The sequence below is a fragment of the Camelus bactrianus genome, chromosome 9, assembly GCF_048773025.1.
Source record: "Camelus bactrianus isolate YW-2024 breed Bactrian camel chromosome 9, ASM4877302v1, whole genome shotgun sequence".
Taxonomy (NCBI): Eukaryota; Metazoa; Chordata; class Mammalia; order Artiodactyla; family Camelidae; genus Camelus; species Camelus bactrianus.
Genome location: NC_133547.1, coordinates 76,723,601 through 76,745,963, shown reverse-complemented (window position 1 = coordinate 76,745,963; position 22,363 = coordinate 76,723,601). Strand labels below are relative to the sequence as shown.

Here is a 22,363-nt window from a genome sequence, read left to right as displayed (position 1 = left end):
TGGGAGACAGGGTGCAAACCTCTTGTCTGGGGTGAAGTTAGGGTCCTGTGTCTTGGATAATGTTGATTTATTCAGTCAGTGAGTCAGCTAGCATTCACTGAACACTTACTGTATGCCAAGTTCCAGACTGGACTCTGGGAAGCAGATGAAAGAGATGTCTAACAAGTGTGTAGTCCACTGGAGGAGGCAGATATATAAACAAATAATTTTTAGATAGCGGATAAATGCTGGTTTTTAAAGTTTTGTAGCGGCATTGGATTGATCTTTTTTTTTATTGTAAACTTCATTTTATTTATTGTAAATACGGTAGCTTTTAAAAATTGCTTTTAGTAAATTGAGACAAAATGATCATTCACTTACATCTCAAAATTAATTTGGATAGATAAATAGATGGGGAAAAATGTTTTCCAGATAGTCTTTTTTGATGGTCTTTATTTTCACGAATAGGTAACTACTACTAAAGTTGAAAAGTGGTTCCCAATCATGATTTCCACCTCTGTCTTAACAGGTATTATATAGAAATGTGTCGTAGGTAAACTTGAAAGGAAGTGTATTTGGTAATGTTAAAGCTGTATTACCATCCCCCACAAAATGAAGAAAATATTGGCAAAAAGGACTTAGAAGATTTCATTGCTAGTATAAAGGCTTCTCTGGGCATTTGGTCCACAGATTTCTTCATTATGACTAGTTCCTTTAAAAAAAAACACACAAATTATTGTAGAATAGACTACACTGTATAGCACAGGAAAATATACACAAAATGTTATGATAACTCACAGAGAAAAAAATGTGACAATGAGTGTGTATATGTCCATGAATAACTGAAAAATTGTGCTGAACACTGGAATTTGACACAACATTGTAAAATGATTATAAATCAATAAAAAATGTTAAAAAAAAAAAAAGAAAATGTAAGCTCAAAAAAAAAAAAAAACCACACAAATTGAAAATATTCAGGCGCAAATGCCTTCTTGGCAGTAGGGGTCAGTAACTTGAATCTCAGTTGCGTTTAGCACACTTCCTCTGGTTGGGGGCATGGTTTCTGGAAAAGATCTACCTGAAACTGACAGACAAATTACATAGTTGAAGATATTTCAGGTTTTTCTGATTTGTTTTTAAGATATTTTGTTTTCCTCTTTCTGCCTTCCTAAGAGAAGCCTCTCAAATGCATTTTCTCTACGGTCAGTTTAGCTTTGAGGCACATACTTCTACTGTCTTGGAAGAAATAACAGAAACACTTACAATCTCAGTATCTCATCTCACTTTTTAAAGTAGATTTTTTTTTTTTTTTTTTTTTTTTTTTTTAGTTTTATAACCGCACCCATACAGATCTTTCTCCTTATGCCTAAACGGGTTCTGGATCCATGATACACACCCCTGTGTGCTAAGAGATTGCGAGGTAAACATACTCCCCTTCACTGGCTCGTGCACAGCCTCTCTGCCAACTACCCGTTAACACACCTAGCCCTGCGTACAAATACAGTTCAGCACCCCAGTTTGCATGCTTCAAAACTCAGGAGCCCAGGGTGATTGAACTCAACTTGCAAGAAAGATTTTTAATCATTCAGTAATCATTTTCTTACATACTTTACTTTTCACAGATTAAAAATGTTTATATTTTCTTGACAAAGTCAGCATTAAAAACCTGGTAATTTCTTGGCAAATCAAAGTAATGATTAAGTATTTTGGTGATTTGTCATTTGTCCACAGATGTTATTAAGATTTGAGAATGAAATAGCCAAATTCAATTTAATTCTGCAGACCTTAGTGGAACACCTGTATTGTTTGTATAAGGCACTGCGATGAGTTGATACGGCAAGATTAGAGGTCATCTCGTCTAACTTTCGCTTTACAGATAGGGAATTGAGGTCCTCACCCAAGACTGTGCTCCATACATTTGTTGAGTTATGGCTGGAGTAGTGGACCACAAACCCAGGCTGTCTGACTCCAAGGCCTCTTGGAAGTAAGGAGTATCAGTTATACCTCTACTGGATATTCCTGTAGGTCAGGAATACTGAAAATGGGAAGTTTCTTGTTTCTATAGCTAAAGCAATTTAATATCTCTGTCTGAGGCCCTAAAGTTCTTTAATCTAAACATTTCAGATACTTTTAGTGGCTAAGAGTTGACGACTGGGAAAATTTGTCGCTTTGTAGAAACAATTGTTTTTGTTCAATATTAAAGGATAATCCTTTCTAATGGCAAAATCATCACTATTATACAGATATAAAGTGAACATGTGTTAAAGATTTTAATTAACTCTATTAATCAATGAGAGAACCAGTAAGATGTTAACATCTGGTTCAGTGGAGCATCCAGAAAGTAGACACATATATAGGCAATCAGGAGTGCTGACATTCATTTGCAAAACCAGCTTCTTGGAAAGAGAGGAGGCAAAATTGATTTTCATTTCTATGGACAAGAACATCTGCATTACTATTAGTTTTCTAGCACTTACAGAACAGCTAGTCATCTATTTTGGCTGATTTCCAAGTCTTTCATGGTTTTTTCTGACAGTGGTCACAGAAGGGAATTTGTGTATGTCATACCAGTTGTGTTGATCATTTTTAGTCAAGAGGAAAGTAATCTGATCTCTACATTTACCACCAGGCTGCCTTGTCAGGGCTATGGGCGCTTTTCTAGATTGGACTTTGGGCAGGACCAAGGGTGTCCTCGGCTAGGGGTCGGAATCCTCATACTGTGATTTGCTGTGGGCCTCAGGAGACTTGTTTAACCTTCCTAGGTCTCAGTTTCCTTGAGTATAAAATGAAGGATTGGACCAGAATTTTTTACTTTCTGCCTAGCTCTTAAATTTGTATATATCACAGTTCTATCCTATGCTTCCTGAATTCCTGATTCTTTCTGAATTCTGCTAAGCCTTGGAATGACAGCTGGGCATCCTCAGGGACTTCATATTAGTGTGACAGGAAAAGGTCATATTTGTTCCTTTGGAGAATTAACCCCCTGTTTCTGGGCCCTGTTATTTAATCGTTAACAGTGTTGTACACCTTATCCTTCCCTCCATCCTGACACCAAAGGAATTAAAAAACTGTTATTCATGAAAACGAACACGAATTTCGTAATCTGGAAGAAGGGGTTCCTTTTATGGCTGCATCGTAAAGCGTAGCTTTTGAACTCACGAGCCTGGGCTTGAGAGTGTAGTGTATGCTTCAAGGTAAGCAGGATGTAGAGAACAGTAAGTGATAACTAAAATGTTCTGTCTGGAGGGAAGATGCCTGTAGATAACTGGGGGCTGCTCGTGGTGGGGTAGATTTTTGTCTCCCCGCCTTTCTGGGGGATAGTCTTTGGTGTTAGTATCCTGCTCCAAGCCTCTGCTGTCTTCTCTTGGTTTCCCTTGGTCACCTGCCCAAAGACACCATTTGCTGCAAGATCTATTCAAGAGATAAGAAACTTAAAAAACAAAAAGAGAGAGCTACTGGAGCTTCCTGCGGTATCACACCCTCTCTTCTTCCTCCTTACCTCCCTCTTCAGATCATCCTTTCTCCCTCCTTCCCACAGTGATTCTCTGGCTCTTGGACCTGCTTTCACATAAATCACGTTCCTCTGACAGGAGAGGTGGCTGGGAAAGACCCCCTGAGATGTCCTAGTACAGTTGCTTTAGGAAAGCTTGCCCCTTCCCCGGGAAGAGTTTGAAGCTAAGGAAGATCCTTTGGGAACAGCTGTGGCTTGGCCGTCGGGGAGCGCCCTCAAGTCTCACTCCTGCTTCGCCACCGCTCACATCTGTCCTGCTGCAGGGCCGCCACCATTGAGCAGAGTGAGGGCCTTGCAGCTTCTGCCCCTGCTGTTGCCTTCTTGCTGTTAAGCTCCTTGGTTATGCCCTGACCACCCTCTCTCTGTCCTGAATTAGACTCAGAACAGGCTGATAATACCCACGAGAGAAACCTGGGACCGAGTCTTGAGTCTTGGTGCCTTTTTGTTGTTGTTGTTAAATGTATTTAATTTATGGGATTCCCAGCAGTCATGTGATTATAGTCAAAGCCCCGTCTGTGGGGCCCTGGGTGGGACTGCGGTGCAGAGGACATTTTGTTTTCTTCTAATGAAAGGGCCTACAGAGTAAGACGTGTGAGTCTTAGAAGTCTGTATGAGATATTACTCCAACTGTATAATTCAGTTCCTCTTGTTTATGCCTATTAAGGCTTTCAGCAGTATCAGATTCTCCCAGCAACTCTCTGAGGGTTGCTATAATTATTATGGTTTTACTGATTAGAAAACCAGATACAAAGAGATAAAGTAACTTTTTTTTAAAGCCACCTAGGAAGCCAGAGCCAGGATTGGAGGTGATTATTGACTATCTCATCACGGAATCTTAACCTCATAACTCAGGGAATAGCTTGTGTTAACATTTTGGACTGTATCATTTCATTCATTCTCATATACATTTATATTACATTATATTGGTAAAAATCATGGCATGTGGTATTTTATTCTCTCCCCATTCCTCCATTTGATGATGTTTCAAAAGAATTTTCTCACATCACTTAAAAACACTTAGGAAACAACTTTAGTGACTGTAGTATTTTATTAGATGAATGGATGAACCATGGTTTACTGACCTGTGTTCCCCATGTTGAATATTCATCCTGGATCTGATTTTTGCTTTTATACATTGTGCTGCAGTGAGTAGCTCTGTTGTCTAAACATTTGTCTGAACTTTCGGTTATACCCTTAAGGATGGGTTCCTGCGAAAATAGAATCACTGGGTTTGAGATTGTGAGTGTTTGGGAGCCTTCCAATATACTGACAAATGGCTTTCCAGAAAGATTAAGTCAGTTGATACTTCCATAAGCAACAGTGTTTGAGAGGATCTCTCTCCACTCTAACATTGATCTTTGCCACTCCTTAAACTTCTCTACTGCTTACTTTAATTTGGTAACCAGAAAATGGTATCTTGCTTTTATAATGTAAACTTCTTTGCTTCTTGGTGTTTTTCATGTGACTGTTAACCATTTGTTAAGAACCACTGTTTTAGCCCAAGATAAGGGCATACACAAAAAAAAGTTAACTGTACAGTTTCAGTAGGAAACTGTGGGACACAGTCCATATTATAGGGCGGTTGAACTTTTATTTAATTATTGTTATTTGCCTTGCCTTCAAAAGTCCATCTGGCTTGAATGTGACAGTCTGGGGCAAGGCTGGTGATGAGTCCCAGGGACTCAGCCATTGTCTTCTCTTGGTGCTGACCCCTTCGGACAGGAGAGAACATGGCAGGCGAGCTGAGTCCTGAAAGCTTGTACGTAGGACCCAGAAGAGTCAGCCATACCCTGGGCCTCCTGTTTTTGAATGGCGTGCTGGTGAGATGATGTTTCACTTGCTGTTTGTCTTAGTGAGGAACCAAGAGTGTGTGTCTGTGAACATCCAGCATTTCCTTACTCTCATTTTGCATTACACAAGGTGCAGTGGATGATTCCTAAGATCCAGTGCCAGCCTGTCTCCTGATCAGCTGGCACCATTTTCTTGACTTGAGCTTTAGTTTTCTAGGCTTGTGTGCCGTGATGGAACACTCTGAAGCACAGATTAGTTCTCAGTTTACTGAATTTTTCATCACACAGCTGCTGTGCCTAAGGCCGGGAGTGAACTGCCATCCTTCATATTATGAGGTCTAGTTGCATTAGAAATAGCTCTCCCCAGCCCTACGCCTCCAGGGCTCAAAGTGCTGGATTCACTACTTCACTTGGACAGGGGTGGGATGTCCCAAAGCATTGGTCACATCACTGTGGACTGGCTTTCAGCCATCCCCTCCAGCTTTCCTTCCTCCTGTGGTCGTGAACTCCAGGCAGCAGTTAGGCCTCAGGAAAGCCCGTTCTGAAGCACTTGCAGGCTGACGAGACCGGCAGCCCTTCTGTGCATGGGCTAGGGTTTCAGAGCCCTTCCTTTTTAGGGTGCAGTAACCTTAGACAGGAGTGCTTTTTACCCTGTGCATTAACTTTAATTAAGCAGTGACACCTGGTTTCTGTCCCACTCTGAGATCTACCTGTAGCTGAACAGATGGTTCAGGTGCCTTCCCGTCCTTGGTCGTTGACGTCGCTGGGATACGCTGCAAACAGAGCAGCGGGCAGAGGGGCTCCCACAAGCTGCTGAGTAGCCCAGGCATTGCTGGACTTTGTGAAGCAGATAAGTATGTGTGTTAGAACTTGGGAAGATCAGGGAAGACTTCCTAGACTCTGTTGGAGCCAAACTTTGAAAGATCAAGTGATGTTACAGAGGTTTTACTGTGAGAAAATATATATATATACCTCAAGACTCACATTTAGGATCCGGTATGCATATCACACTGTGCGGTCTACAGAGGGTTTCCCCTTTAATTCTCGCAGGAGTCCCGTAGAGAGAGGTAGTGAGGGGCTTAATGCTTTGCATAGGATCAAACAGCAGTTCAAATTTTTTGCCACTTGCTGGCTGGCTGTTTTCACTCGTGGTTCGGTCTTGAAGAGGAGGCCCTGCGGGAGAGCAGACTAAAGAGAGCCCTTCACAGCAAGGTCCCAGCAAGGCTGCGACACACGGAGGTCATTTGGGGACTTTGTTAGAGTCCAAGATTAAGGTCTAATATTATTAAACATGCTAAGTAATCACTTTTGAAAAGGAAAGTTAGCGAAAAACAATTTTTTTTAAACTAAATGAGCTATCAGAGTTGAAGAATCATAGCAAAACTAAAATATGTACAGGTATACAGTGCTTAGGTGACTACATGTTGTAAACTAATGTATACGGTAGTCATTTCCTGAAGGAAGGGTGTATGTAAAGAAGGTAAGGAAAGATATTTCAAAATACTTCATGAGATAGTACAAGAACTAGAAGAATTATGGCAAAAGTAAAAGCAAAGCAAAGCAAGGAATGAGGGTGAATAGAGCCAAATATCGCCTACATTTTTTAAACCTCTTCTCATTTTAGGTTTCTGGCTATAGACTTAAGTAACATTTTTCTTTACTAAAATCGGAGTTACAAATACCAGTAGGAAAGGTAGCCTGGTAGGTCACTTGTCTCCTGTTCCCTGGATGTCTGGTCTCAACCAGAATGAGTCAGTACTTTGACAAGGTGTCAGCAAGCAGGTAAGGGAAATAAGCCCACTATTCTAGGGGTTTCAAGCCCGGCTTCATGTTCTCTTACCCTGGCACTGCCAGTTATGTTTGTTTTTATTGGAAAATGATAACCTTGGAGTTGAACTATGTTTACATAAGAGGCATTGCTTACATGGGTCCTGTCACTGCCAAGTTCACGTTGCCCGTCAGGAAATAGGACACCTGATGGAAGGCCTCTGAAGAGGAAATTGAAGCGTTTGAGTTGTGTTGATCTAACAGACTTGTGCAAGGTGATCTATTGCATCTGATCCTTGAGTATCTGGCCTCCAAAGGCCATTAGTTGAGTAGTGCCAGGCGTTGCTCTTGGGTTAATATAATGGTTAAGAAGAAGACAGGCAAGGTTGCTGTCCACCTGGAGCTTACACTTTAATGTAAAGGAGGAGACGAAGGACACACAAGTGAAAGTAAACGAACAAGGCAATGCGTTGTGTCACCCTGAGGGGACTCTTGTAACACTGATTCTTCTCCTGCGTTCCACAGATGCGCAAGGTGAATTTTTGTGCCTTAATGAATGTATAAAGGCGAGTGAACTGTTGGAAGTCCACTGTGCTTCTATTTGATATTCACTGCTAATGAATTTTCGTACCTGCAAATGTCAGAATTCTTAAGTATGTGTTTCTTTTAGGTTGCAGAGAACATGTCTTGGAAGATGCAAAACCCGAATCCATCGGTGACACTGATGACTTGGCCCTGCCACCTGAAATGCCGATTTTGATTGACTTCCACGCTCTGAAAGACATCCTCGGGCCCCCGATGTATGAAATGGAGGTGAGCATTCTCGTTTCGCTGTTGGTACCCACCAGTTCACTCTGTTGGTTGCTTAATGGACTAGGGGAGAAGTAGCTTTGGGTGTTTGGGGAGGCTGAGTTTTGTCTTAAGTTTGGAAACTTGTTTTCTCTGTGGTGTTGAATTTTGGTGCTTAATGTGATAATGTGGCTTTTGCAGAACACCAGAGACCCTGGCCAGACCCTCTTTTAGAAACCCAGTCTGATCTTTTTCTCTGCATCCAGTTCCATTTTAAGAACAGTGTTTCTGACTTTCCTCTTTAGAAATTCTATATTCCTATTGTGTGTGCTTTAATTAAGGATTCCTTTGTGCCAGCAAAGGCTTGTGGAGGGAGGAGGAAAGCAGCCTAGTACAAAATACCTGAAGTCGGGAACCTGGCTTCAGCTTCAGGCTGCTCTAGTGCAGACCAGCTGGTGTCTTCCAGGATCTATTCTTTCTTTATTATTACTAGTTTCTCTGGGTTAAGCCCACGTACAGGTCTAGCCCCATTTCCACCTCTCCCCTGACTGTCCCACACGGCAGAATGCCCAACTGGAAAGGCCTGGAAGGAAGCAGGGCTGACTGAGTTGAGGCAGCTGGATGGAAGGAGATGTCTGAGTCTGTGACTGCCAAGGCCCTGTGATGTGTTTTATAGGATGCTTACTTGAGCTTTTATGAGTCAGTTACTAGGAAAAATATGTATTTTACTACTGAGCTTATTAGCATCTTTCTTCAGAAGCCTTACCATCACCTTTTCAGTATAAGGAAAAAAGATTTTCAGAAGATACATCTGGTAAATTATGAAGAAGATAACCTCACCATCTAACATTTGAAATCACTGCCAGTAAATAAGGTTTTCCTCAAAACTGAGGAGAGGAGAAATAGTCCCCAAACCTACCTTATTTCTCTATGTAAACTCTGAGCTGGTCATTAATGCCTGCAAGCCCCTGAAAAGCTCTCAGCTACAAGAACAGAACACGTTTACTCTTGGTGGTGAATCTGGTCCTGAACCATAGAATCAGAAACATTATTCTGGTTGTTAGAATTCTTAAGATATTGTGGATTTAAATTTTGAAGTGTTGAAAGAAGCAGAGCAAAACTTGTCTTGGTTGAGGAAGTGGGCCAGCACTGCTTTCCTGTTCCAAGAGAGCGCGGTGGTGTTGTGAGCGAGGATGGAAACAGGTTCTGCACGCGCGTGTCCGGCGGGCTTGCTCCTCTAGGCTCTCCACAGCGGTACGTGCCAGCCGTCCTTGCGGAGCTCACACCGGAGGCCTTAATAAACACAAAAGATGGATGTGCGCTTCTGTTGCACACACCCCTCCTTCCCAGCCATTTCTGCTCCTGTTAGGTTTGGAAGCACTGCTGACATTCTTGGAGCTTTGGCAGAGAAAGAGCCAAAGGACCGAAAGAGTAGTTTTACAAACATGGCTTAACAGCTCTGTTTGAAATCATTGGAGAAACTGTTTCCTTTTCCTTGTGGCATCTGAGGTATTACACTTTCACTGACATGAATCCAGTAGCCACTTTGATTTCTATTTCTCTATAAATCTTAGAATAGAAGGTCCTGTGCCTAGGAGTGAGGGACATTTTGTTCACCTTTTCTACACTTGAGAGAACTCACCCTGTCGCCGGGCGTTTCCGTCTCTACCTTGATGACCATCAGCCCCCAAGTTTTTAACCACCCTCTGCCTCAGCTTTTGCACCTATGAGATTAAGATTTATGGATCATTTCTTCATTGTCCACGAGGGCTGTCACTGTCCTAGGAGTCCCCCATTTTACAGACAGAGAAAAAGCTTAAAGAGGTTAAATGAATCATGCAAATTCACATCAGGTGCAACCAGTGAAGCCAGTATTTAAACTTAGCTCAGCCAAGTGCAAGTCCAGTATGCTTTCCCTGTGCCTGCAGACCACGCTCATTCCTGCCCTTTCCTGCTAAAAGAGAATCACTTAAGTATGGCAGTTTTACAGAAAAGGCATCTGCTCTACATCAGATTTTCATTTATATTCTCACCGACTGTAGTGCTGTGTTTTGGGGTGGGAGAGGTCGGATTGGGCTTCTTGGCCACTTTCTGTTTGTGTATCTGTTAGGTGTCAGGCACTGGAGGAGACCCTGTCACAAGCAACACATCGAGTCTTCAGGTATGGCGTCTTTCCAATACCAGATGAGGAACCAGGCTTAGTGTGTTTAAGTGACTTGTGAGAAGATGCACCTTTTGCCAGAACTGAGATTTGGTTCCCGGCCTGACCCCACGCTTGTGTTTTGTGTGTTTCGTTAGAGAAGTGTGACCCAGCGCCCCTGAGCAGCCAGCCCTCTGCTGTGTGCGGTGCTCGCGGGGGCTATCCCCGCCTCCCTGCCTTTCTGCTCCCGCCTAGGTCAAGAGTCTGGAGAGACAGATTATATTAGGAGTACTGGAGGCCATGGTGAGGTGTTCCCAAGATGCTGGAACGTGCCTTTTGGGGTTTAAAAGTCTGTATTCTCCATGAAGATAAAAGTTGAGGTTCTGTCATTTGTCCTAGAAGGAGTTCCATTTTCAGTAAATGCGTGCTGCTGGCAATACAGGAGTAAACAGGCAAGGGGTGATTCTACCTTCGTGGAGCTTACATTAGTAGGGAAAAGAAACAAATTAACAGATGATTATCAGTTGAGATTGATTCTGTAAAGCAGACACACAGGGTGGTCCTGAGCTAGGGAGTGGCTGCTCCAGCTGTGTCTGGGGTGGACTTTGGAGCTAGACTGGAGAGTCTTGCTGATGGAGTACCTGTGGGGAAAAGGAAACAGTAATCAAAAGGGATTTCGGGTTTCTGGCCAGAGCAGCAGGATGTGTGTGCAGTCGTGCTGTTTCCTGAGATGGGAGAGCCTGACGACGGAAGGAGGAGGGCGGGAGTGAAACTGGGCGCTCCTTTCTGCACAGGTCTGAAATATCTCTGTGGCCTCTGAGTGAAGGAGACATTGGGACATGCAGGTCTATTGTTCAGAGGAGAAACCCAAGATGGAGATGTAAATTACAGAGTTGTCGTGAGAAAATAGAAACAAGATCAGTTAAACCCAATTTTAAGAAATAAAATAAGAGATCTCCCTGCAGTATAAAGAGACGTGGGAGAGGGTGGGGGTGCAGGCGCCTGAAGCGGCCTGGCCTCCGTCCACAGCATGGGGTGTCAGGACATGTCCCCAGCGGCACCCCCAGGTCGGGGGCTGTAGGATTTAGGGAAGCGCACAGCTATTGAATCTTTGGTCAGTTACAAGATTGCCATTAATAATGGTAAACTTGTTTGCAGTTACTTTTAGTTTTTAAATTTTATTTGCTTATCTATTTACTTATTTAGACTCCAACCCATTTATTTGTTTTCTATTTTTTCCTTTTTTGTTAATTGAAGTATGGTTGATTTACAGTGTTTCAGGTATACAGAAAAGTGATTCAGTTATATATATATATATAAAAGTATTATTTTTCAGAGTCTTTTCCATTACAGGTTATTGTAAGATGTTGAATGTAGTTCCCTGTGCTATACAGTAGGCCCTTGTTGGTTATCTATTTTATATATGCTAATCCCATACTCCTAATTTATCTCTCCCCTCTTTACCCTTTGGTAACCATAAGTTTGTTTCCTATATCTATGAGTCTGTTCCTGTTTCATAAATAAGTTCATTTGTATCATCTTTTTAGATTCCACAAATAAGTGGTATCATATATTTGTCTTTCTCTGACTTACTTAACTTCATATGATAATCTCCGGGTCCATGTTGTTACAAATGGCATCATTTCATTCTTTATCCACATCTTCTTTATCCATTCATCTATCTATAGACATAGAGGTTGTTTCCATGTCTTGGCTATTGTAAATACTGTTGCTTTGAACATCGGGGTACATTATCGTTTCGAAGTAGAGTTTTCGCTTTTTTTTCCAGATATATGCCCAGGAGTGGTATTGCTGGATCATATGGTAGTTCTATTTTTAGTTTTCTAAGGCACCTCAATATTGTTCTCCATAGTGGCTGCACCAATTTACACGCTCACCGACAGAGTAGGAGGATTCCTTTTTCTCCATACCGTCTTTTTATTTATTATTTGTAGACTTTTTTTGATGGTGGCCATTCTGACTGGCATGAGGGATACCTCATTATAGTTTTGATTGGCATTTCTCTAATAATTTGTGATGTTGAGCATCTTTTTGTGTGCCTGTTGGCCGTCTGTGTGTCTTCTTTGGAGAATTGTCTGTTGAGATCTTCGGCCCATTTTTTGACTGGGTTTTTTTTTTTTAATTGAGCTTATATTTTGGAAATTAACTCCTTGCCACTCGCATCATTTGCAAATATTTTCTCCCAGTCTGCAGGTTGTCTTTTCATTTGGTTTATGGTTTCCTTTGCTGTGCAGAAGCTTTTAGCGAAAGTTTAGCAATAATTTTTATTGATTACATGACATCTTTTGGGGAGATGAGAATCTTATAATTTTCATTTCCATCCTGTCAAAGCCAGGAGAAGCCTCCACGTTATTAGATACATATACATCTTCATATTAGATGTATATACCTATTAAGTATACTATATAAATATCATAAAATCCTGCAGCTGACTCCCCCAAAAAAGCCAACATAAGGAGTTCCTGTATATGTCAGGAGGGAACAGTCTTCAACTCACAGATTGAAAATGTGGGGACACAGTCAGAAGAACATGTAAGCTCTAGTCTTTCCAGGATAAATTTAATTTTCAGCCTCAGAAAACCAGCCATCCAGGCTATGAGTGTCTGTTCTGTCCAGTCTGCTAATCCTAAGAATGTGTCATCTGAGTATTCCTGACTCCATTCATAGATTGTAGGAAAGCTGCTGTGGTTTATGAAAAGTCCTTATCCAAAGGTCACTGCCCTCAAAAGAACATTAATAAAGGGAAGAAGACAACAGACGTGCAGATTTTTTTTCTTTTTAAAAGTTTTTTGGGGCGGGGTAATTAATTATTTATTTATTTAGTCGGGGTGCTGGGTGGAGATTGATCCCAGGACCATGTGCATGCTAGGCACACACTCTACCACAAGGCTATACCCTCCCCACCCTAGACGTGCAGATTTTTAAAAGCTTCCTGAATGGAATGCATCCAAAGGTGAATTCCAAGAGATTCCATCAGTGTGCTTACCTTGCAGACAGACAGAATCAGATGCTAGAAGTGGGTGAAGTGTCTCAGCACTAACGGAATGCCCTGAAGAGTCGTTACCGGTAGTGAATTCCTTCTCCGTTCCACTCCGTTCGCTTGGTCGGGGCCCCACGCCCTGTTAAGACAGCACTGAGGCTGCACGTAGCCTGGCCCCCGCCCTGTCCGTCACCCGGCAGCTGGGCCTGGGAAAGGCCCCGCTGGAGGCTCTGGGACAGCTGGCCATCAGCAGTGCCGGTGTCCAGCCAGACCCCAGCACCTCGCCAGGGGAGAAGCTGCTGAAACAAATTTACAGCTGGAAAAAGCAAACATTCATGAAGTCAAGGCTTAGGATCTTATTAGTACAAAGACTTTAAAGAAGTTGGCAGATGGAGAGCTGCTGTGGTGAGAACCCTGGCAGGAGCATAAGAAGCTCTGCGTGAGCTGTGAAGGAGGCCAGCGTGCAGTGTGTACGGCACTGCAGAGCCAGCCGCCCCCGCGCCCCACATCCGGTTTGTGTGTCTCGCGGCACCGGGCTTGTCCCTGGGGAGAAGGCCCACAGCATGATTCGTGTGTCTAGTCCTTGGCACATGCTGGCCTCTCTGCTCCGATGGCTTTCTGGCCTTTTTCTGCCCAGCAGACCCCTAGTCATACTCTAAGACTGCTCAGTCCCTCCTCTAACACCTGTCCCAGCTCCCCAGACATGACCCTGCTTCTCCAGGGCTCTCTGTAGATACAAGCACTCGGTACATCCTCTGTTGTCACACTCCCTGTGCGGGGGTATAAATGGCCCCTTCCTCTGATGTAGGTAAGTAGTCCTTCACTTCCCTGAGGGATTCACTTGATATTCCTATGATCCGTGATGGGGCAGGCACTGACAAACGAGTGTAAAACTCTTAACCCCTCTGATTGGCTGCAATAGTGAATAACAAGGTAATAAAACTGTATGTGTTGGTCTAGGCTTGGAAGGGTCACAAGTTGTACGTATTTACTGTTTCAGTCAAATTTCACTGTTTTAAGTTAATCAAGAGGGAAGAACAGTGTGAAATTGGCAATGATTACTCACATGCTTCTTAAACACCGCTATCACTGAAGTGTTAAGAATGCAACCATACTTTAAAAGACATACTCTGTTATGATTAGGTTTTTCATTAAATATTTTAAACACTTCCTCAATCTGCATATATACATGATCGATAGAATTATTACAGAAGAAACTGACCATTTTTCTTTGAACAAGATTCACTTAACAGATAAAGGAAACTGAAGCATAGGGATTTATGAGTTTCAAAGGAAACTGAGTGACAGAAATGAGCTTGAGATACCCACGTTCCACTTTGACATCTACAGGGAAAAACCTAAGTGCCACGCCTCGGTCTGTCTCGGCTAATATAACTGATGGTTCCACAAACCAGTAATGGAATTAGAAACTAGTAAAGCACTGTTAGATAAACATAGTTTCGAAATAATTGTGTTGAATCACTTGTTAGAGAATACTGTAAAATACAAATTGTTCCCTATAAAGGGTTTAAGATGGCTGGGACACTTTCTGCCTTCAAGAGCAAGAAAGAACACATATCCTATCTTTTAAGTTCATATTTACTTGCACTCTCGTTGTTTCTGAGGGAAAAATACATAGAAACTGGATGCTTGATTGTTACAGAATTGTTAGTTTCAGAACACGTGTCTTTGAAGAATATGACCAAGTGAATGAAAGGTTCTTTACTAAGTTTTAGGTAACTGCTCTTAGCCTGACCACGAGGTTCTGGGTGTGACGGTAACTCCTGCCCTTCAGTTCCGCCGTGTGTGTGTGTGTGTGTGTGTGTGTGTGTGTGTGTGTGTGTGTGTGTGTGTGCGCGCGCACGCGCGCGCTACACGGAAGTGTCGTTGGTTCCATCTTAAGGTTAATGTTAGAGCACTTGCCATCAAGTTAGAATAGAGTGATTGTGAGCCTGGATGTTTTGGGTTTGGCCATTTGGACTTATCTACCCCCATCCTTTCAGCTGAGTGTACCAATCACTTCTGCCCAGAGCACCAAGACTCTCTGGCAGATGGAGTGTGTCAGAAACAAGCTCGGTTTCTTGAAGCAACGTGGCAGTCAATATGAGTCTTACTCCTGATTTTTGGGGGACATTTTTGGTATTATTCTGACAAAATGAGCTTTGAAGATTTAGCTTTAAAAAGGGATTGTTCTCACTATAGCTAACAAAGTTGTGCCGTATGGCTTTTTCTGTTAAATTAGCACATGCTTCAGTATACTGAGGCTGATTCTTCAGGACTGGTTCAGTCAGCCCTAGAAAAGAGCCACGCAGGAAAAACAGGAACCCCTGGCAGGTTCCTGCCCAAATTAGATGTCATTAAGGTATAGAGAACTGATTTTGTATTAGCAAGAACAAGCCTTGTGACGCCTTTATAAATAGTTGTTTCTGTGTTTTCCTTCCATAGTTGATCATTTGCATATTGATCTTGTGCATCTTTCTCAAGTAGTTACAGAACAGGGCAAATGCCAAAGCTGAGGGGAGGTGAAATCCGTGGTGCACGGTCTCAGCTCAGCTGGCGCTGCAACCTGGCCTTCCAAATCTCCAGCTTCTCGTAGTAAATACAAAACCAACTTGAAAAACAGGCTTTTATGTTTACTACTAAAATTAAGTGCCCAGTAGATTCAGTGGATGCCACACATCCATTTAAAATCAGGATTTTCAGCACATGAGCCCCTTGGGAAAGGAATAATAATCAGCCACCCAGCCCTCCAACCAGAAACTCAGGGAAACTCAGAGGAAGTTACCTCTCGGTGGAAAAATCTCATGTTTCAGTTAGTGCTGGGTTGACACATTGTGCCCAGTTCCTCTGACATGGGTAACTTCTATAGGGTAAAAAATTTGGAGGCTCAAAGTGTGCAATAAAACTTAACATGACTGCTTTTCAACTGTTACTTTTTATATGTTTTCATAACTTGGATGTGTTAACCTGTTTGGCTCGTAAGCTCCTGTGAGTGACATGTTCAGTGTAAAACGGCAGTGAGGCAGCACAGTGGGCCTCCGGGTGCATGGAAAGGATCTGGGATGTCATGAAGTAGCATTTTATAGTGTCTGCAGCAATAAAGAGAAAGTAAAGCTAAGTGGTGGAGAAGTAAAATCTAGCAATTTTAATATACACCTTCGTACTTGGCCTCTGGAGCTAACACTTCTCAAAGGAATATTAAAAAGAGGGTTTCTGCTTTCTGAAACAAATTCATGATTACCTAAAATGAAATTCGGCTCTAGACTATTTATAAATAATGAAAATATTTAGATAAAACAATTCCTTCTGTTCCTTGAAAAGTAAGGTGTGTGTAACTAGATGTGGTGGCTGAGAATCAGTTATTGACATGTATTTTGAGGGAAAATTGTTTCTGGTAAATGCCAAAGAGGAAGTTTAGTTTCTGGCAGAAAGCCCTACGTGACTCCAGATCCTGTGCAGCAGTAAATACTTTGAGATGCAGCTTGAACTTCAGCCCTTCACGGAAGCGAACAGCCTTGTGACTGGGTCAGCCTGCAGACAATCTGGCTGCGTTGACCTCACAGATCATTGTCCTCCTTTCTCTCAAGGTGTCTGAGCGTCTGAGTCAACCAGGAGTGGCAATCGGCTTGGCTTGGACTCCCTTGGGTGGGGAAATCATGTTCGTGGAGGCGAGCCGAATGGATGGCGAGGGCCAGCTGACCCTGACCGGCCAGCTGGGGAACGTCATGAAGGAGTCTGCCCACCTCGCCATAAGCTGGCTCCGTAGCAACGCCAAGAAGTACCACCTGACCACCGGTGAGTGACCGCGCCCCGGGGCGGGGCGTGCCGACAAGAGCCGTGGTTGTGACCGCGGAGGCACCCCATAGTTCCGTGACAGAGAGTGAGAGGAGCTGTAAATTGCCGGAAACGCCTTAAATCACAGACCTTTGCTTTTGAACTCCCATGGAGAGTCCAGTTCCCGCTTGAGGACTGTCTGACTAGAACCTGAGCTGGAAACCGGTTCCAAGGGTTTGTTTTGTTTCTCATTCCCCTCGGAATAGAATGAAATTGTTCTTCCAGACCCCCACTTTACTTGTACTGCCCATTAATATTCTGAAGGGTTTATTTACCCTAAACATTCGTTTTTATCTGATATTCTTTTTTAGGAGAAAAAGAAACAGGTTTAATTTTTCTACATTAAAATCCTTTTTTTTCCTCCCTTTTTTAAAGCTTCTGGAAGTTTTGATCTTCTTGAGAACACAGACATCCATCTGCACTTCCCAGCTGGAGCTGTCACAAAAGACGGACCATCTGCAGGAGTTACCATAGCAACCTGTCTCGCCTCACTTTTTAGTGGGCGGCTGGTGCGTTCGGATGTAGCCATGACTGGTGAAATCACACTGCGAGGTCTTGTTCTTCCAGTAAGTATAAAGAAACCTATTTATATGGTTTTTAAAATTTTAAATTAAAAAAGGTTATTAATAGTATTTTAAAATTTAAATTAATAGTGTTTTGCCTTCTTCCTATGAATGTCTTAGTTTTAAACACAGATTGAATTTTTACACCTGTAATTCAGCTTTTTAAATTTTGATCAAATAAAGGGAAAACAGACAAATTTCCCCATGTCTTCCCTTCTACTAAGAAAGAAGACTTGCTGAGGGAAAAAATACCAGCCTGGGCATCAGAAGTATCTGCTGTTCAGGTGAAGAAGATTTGAGGTTTTGTCCTAGTTAACAAATTGTTAAGTGTATAGATTGCCTATGTGTAAAATAGCTGTTTTAAAACTTTAAGCCCAATTCTCACCTTTTGAAGTTCCTGTGAGACCTCCTGTCCCCCTGTAGATCACTTCGATTACTGTAGTTGATAAATCTATGGAAAAGAAGTGGTATAAAAGAGAAATTGTAGTAAAGACTAACCATGCCTAATTGCTAAATTTTGAAAAAGTTCTGTACATACGGGGCTTTGGGGCTCCAGTCCGTATCGTAATTACTTATGATACACTGAAAAATGCACAGAACTTGAGAGATCATTTAGAGGTTTAAGTCACTAGTTAGCAGCACCTGTCTGCAATTAAGTTTTGGCAGGCTCACACCGAAATGAGGGGAAAAAAAAGAAGGAATGTTTTTTATTCTGAAAATGCCTTTATTTTCTGAGGTAATGGTGAAAGTAGATCATAGAATCACCAGTTAAGATCACTAACAATTTAGCTCTCAGTTCCCAAAGTTTTTAAGTTCAATTCAACCAGGAAGTCATATTCTAAGCTTATTTATTACGATATAACTATGTATCTGCACTCAAAAGGAATGCTGATCTCTTTTCTTCACCTGACCCAGGAACCGTTGCATCTCAGGAGACAGCAGTGGTTAACACTAGCTGTGCTACTGAAGGGAGATGAACAGGTGCTTTACTGACCATAAACTCTTCAGTTTCCCAGTTCAAAACGGTGGGCTAAGCAAGGAATAAAGGGACTAAATTCCAACAGTCATGAGTGAGTGAGGAGCCATCAGCTGATAGTTCAGCCAACTTCTAGAAGATGGAAGTGTCCTGGCTGCTGAAACAGAACTGGAAGGAGAGACAGTGTTCCTAGCAGGAACCTGGTGAGAAGCACTGGCTCAGAGCCAGAAGGTGCAGACCAGGAGAACAGGAAGGAGGTGGGAAACAGACACCAGGGGATTGGTTGAAATGTCCACAGAACAAATGGCTCTTCCACGTGGTCCCTTGCTCTCAGAGCAGATCACAGCCAGGCAGCGGCTTCCCCACCCCCGTGGAGAGTCCCAGCAGCTCTGAGTAAGCCTGCAGTTGAAACTACCATCTGAGACGCAGAGAAAAGCAGCAGCATTTAAAAGAAAGACCTGCTAAGGCTAGAGAACACATAACTCAAGAACAGAGGATAGGACAAAGCTCTTAGATTTAAAACTGTGGTTTTAAGAATTGGTCAAAGAACCATTTAGAAAAAAATAATAGAAAAAAGCAATATGACAGACCCAGCATCTAACTAAACAGAGAAAATGGAGTAAAGCAAAATGTCAAAGAAATAATGGTGCGTTTCCTAGAACTGAAGGTTATCTTCGGGTTGAAAGGAGCTGCACCAACTAGGAAGAAGGATTTCATCCTCCTGACTCTTCAGATCACCCAGGAAAGAGCATTCTCATCAGGGACACTGGATGTACGGTGCCTTCAAAACTGAGGGGAAATGATTTTAAATCAAATCTTGTATGCACGGCCAATCAGTGTGAAAGCAACATAGACAGACATTTTTATACATGCACAGAATTGGTTTATCTTATACTTTCTGAAGAAGGTATCTTGGAAGTGTAATTCAACTTCATAAAGAAAAGGCCTGGAAAGAGAGTGACGGGGCAGGATGACCGCTGCACAGGAGGGCCTGCAGAACAGCCAGTGTCGGGGCAGCAGTGCGGGAGCACTCCCGAGAAGGCGTCTCCAGGAATCGCACGTTCTAGGTGGCGTGCTCCTTCGTTATCCGTTGCTGCATACACACCACCCCAAAGCAGTATTTTTTTATTCTCAGTTTCTGTGGGTCAGGAATTCAGGAGAGGCTTAGTTGGGCCCTTCTGGCTCAGGGTCTCTTACCATACAGTCAGAATATCTGCCAGGTTGCAGTCATCTGAAGGTGGGCTGGGGCGGCGGGATCTGCTTCCATCATGGTTCACTCTCATAACTGCAAATTGGTGCTGGTTGGCAGGAGGCCCCAGTTTCTCACCTTAGGGCTTCTCCATAGGCTGTTTGGGTGACCTCAGACATGGCAGCTGGTGACCTCCAGGGCAAGAGATTCAAGAGAGATCCAGGCAGAAACTCTTACTTTTTAATGACTTAATGTTGGAAGTCATAGAGCATCACTTTCCACACTTTTTCTTATAAGTGAATTGCTAAGCCTGGCACACATTCAAGGGAAGGGAATTAGACTCCACCTTTTGAAGGGACCATCCATTCTGGACGTATTTTAAAACCACCATGAGAGCCTGGATCACCTGGGAATATGTTTTCTTCATCAGGTGGCACAGAGATCATCATGGCTTTAACCCTATACAGAAGGAAATAACCCTGGCATGCAGCTAAGCTGTGTAGGAGTGGTATTTATGGTCCAAACAATGTAATGCTTTTTCAGAGTCAATCCACAAACAAGAGTGTTATGAGTAGACAGGAACATAAATGTTAACCTTGACAATATATAAGGGATAATAGACAAAAGAGGTGCTTATTCCTATCAAAAATTTAGTTTCTCCCATTAAAAGGACTTAATATACTAATTGAAATGTAAAGAACTTACCATTAATGTTTTTAGTGGATTTCCTGGCTCATGCTGTTAAAAGGGAAGACGATTTGGATGTTTTAAAATAGCTGTGAAAGAAATGTGGGTCAGGGTTTCTTCCACAGCCTGAGGATGACCATAAACTTTAATCGCATTCTTCTCTCCATACAGGTGGGTGGAATTAAAGACAAAGTGCTGGCAGCACACAGAGCAGGACTGAAGCGTGTCATTATCCCTCAGAGGAATGAAAAAGACCTTGAAGAAATCCCAGGCAATGTCCGGCAGGATTTAAGCTTTGTCACAGCAAGCTGCCTGGATGAAGTTCTTAATGCAGCTTTTGATGGCGGTTTTACTGTCAAGACCAGGCCCGGTCTCTTAAATAGCAAACTGTAGGCCCAAATCAACTTTTCAGAATTTTAAGTTTTAAAGTGCCAAGAAGGTACTGACAGGATGATTTTATTCACACCAGTAGGGGTGAGCAAAATGTGCCTGATTTGTGAACATAATCACAGCAATAACACACCTCACTCAAGGGATGGCTAGTGTTTATTACAGAAATGTTAATTTAATAAATGGATAAAATCGGAATTGAATTCTTACCTTTAGTGGGTGCATTACTGTCCCTGGAAAGGTCTGGAACAGTGGTTCTCATGTGGTCCCAGAACAGAAACACCTGAGAACTTGTGAGAAATGTAAATTCTCAAAGCCTGTCAGCAGACCTTCTGAATCAAACTCGAGGGGTAGTACCCATAAATCTTTCACTAAGCCACCCAGTCAGTATTCAAGGTCAAGAACCACTGGTCTAGACCATTACCTTAACAGATTCACCTGTAGACTTCATTGGACCCTGAAAACAATCACTTAGAAGGGAAACTGGGCAAAGGTGACAATGTAGCCAATTAACAGTCTTTGTGGAAAATAAAGTATTCAGGTGATGCAAACTCTACGTTGAGGACTACACATCCCAATATAGGTCCCTTCTTATGCTGAGGGAAGTCGCCCTGTAAACATTGGTCATTTTTATCAGGCAGAGGGCACACATTACAGAAACACACTGGCAAAACCTAAATGCCTGTCATCTTAGGAAAAAGTCCAGTCTCCAGAGGGAAGCGGCCGTCATCCTGGGATGGTCCCTAGCCTGACTACTGCCCCCTCCTTTTCTGTTCCTTGTTTGCCTGTGCCAGTCCCAGTTCTGGTAGACTTTCCAAGCCTCTCTTCTCCTGCGACTCAGTCCATGGTATGGATAACTACAAAGTTAGGCTTCTCTACTTACTGGCATTTAAACTTTCTGTATCTTAGTTTTCCTTACCTTTAAAATGTAAATAGTAGTACTCATCAGTGTTACTATGAAGATAAAGTTAGAATGCAGCATAAAATAACATTGAGCAATGACTAATCATTATTCCCACCGGTAATGGAATCCTATACTACAAAATACAAGGACAGATACATAAAGAAACTTTGGAATTTCCTGCATAAGAATGGGGTCTACAGGTTACCCAAATACTGAGCTCACGCTTGCTAGTAAAAATCTGAATGCGTTCTGGGAGGACAAGTCCAGATCTGGGGAGAGTGAGCGAACACTGAGAAGTTAGACAGCCTTTCACTCTCTTATCACTACTGTGATTTTATTTCTGTTCCATCATCTTACAAGGGAGGAAAAGAAGCTATGATGTTAATTTGTTCTCAGCAACCAGAGGGAGCTAATCGATACCCACATTGCTCTGCCTTGTTCCACCCAGCAGAGGCAATGCATCACACTTCATAAAGTGGGAGTTACCTGTATTCTTCGAGAGTCCTGAGCATGCAGCTCTGTACCAGTCTGTAAGCAGTAGGGCATATTCTGTGCCCTCTAGCTATGAGCACACCTGTCCTTACTAAATTCAGGGATGTTAATTACACTCAGTGTTGTACAACTATTACCACTAGCCATAACCAAAACTTTGTCATCATCTTACTGAAACTGTGTCCACTCAGCAGTGACTCCCCATTCCTCCATCCCCTAGACCCGTTACACTATTTTGTCTCTATAAATCTGCCTATTCTAAGTACCTTATGTAAGTGGAATCATTGTGTAGCTGTCCTTTTACATCTGGCACATTTCACTTAGCATGTGGAGGTTTATCCCTGCTGCAGC

At 42.6% G+C, this 22,363-nt stretch overlaps 1 protein-coding gene across 3 annotated transcripts in view; it reads left to right on the top strand.

Annotated features, from left to right (window-relative positions):
• The window catches only part of LONP2 (lon peptidase 2, peroxisomal), an 82,527-nt gene extending 61,708 nt beyond the window's left edge, over positions 1–20,819 (top strand). Inside the window, exons 12-16 of one of the 3 annotated variants that reach the window (XM_074370797.1) lie at positions 7,718–7,860; positions 9,947–9,997; positions 16,565–16,772; positions 17,187–17,377; positions 20,398–20,819. In XM_074370797.1, the coding sequence (XP_074226898.1) occupies positions 7,718–7,860; positions 9,947–9,997; positions 16,565–16,772; positions 17,187–17,377; positions 20,398–20,619 (815 nt within the window). In that variant the 3' untranslated portion in view covers positions 20,620–20,819. The other 2 variants (XM_074370799.1, XM_074370798.1) reach the window with 2 other exon arrangements.
• The last annotated feature ends 1,544 nt before the right edge of the window (positions 20,820–22,363 follow it).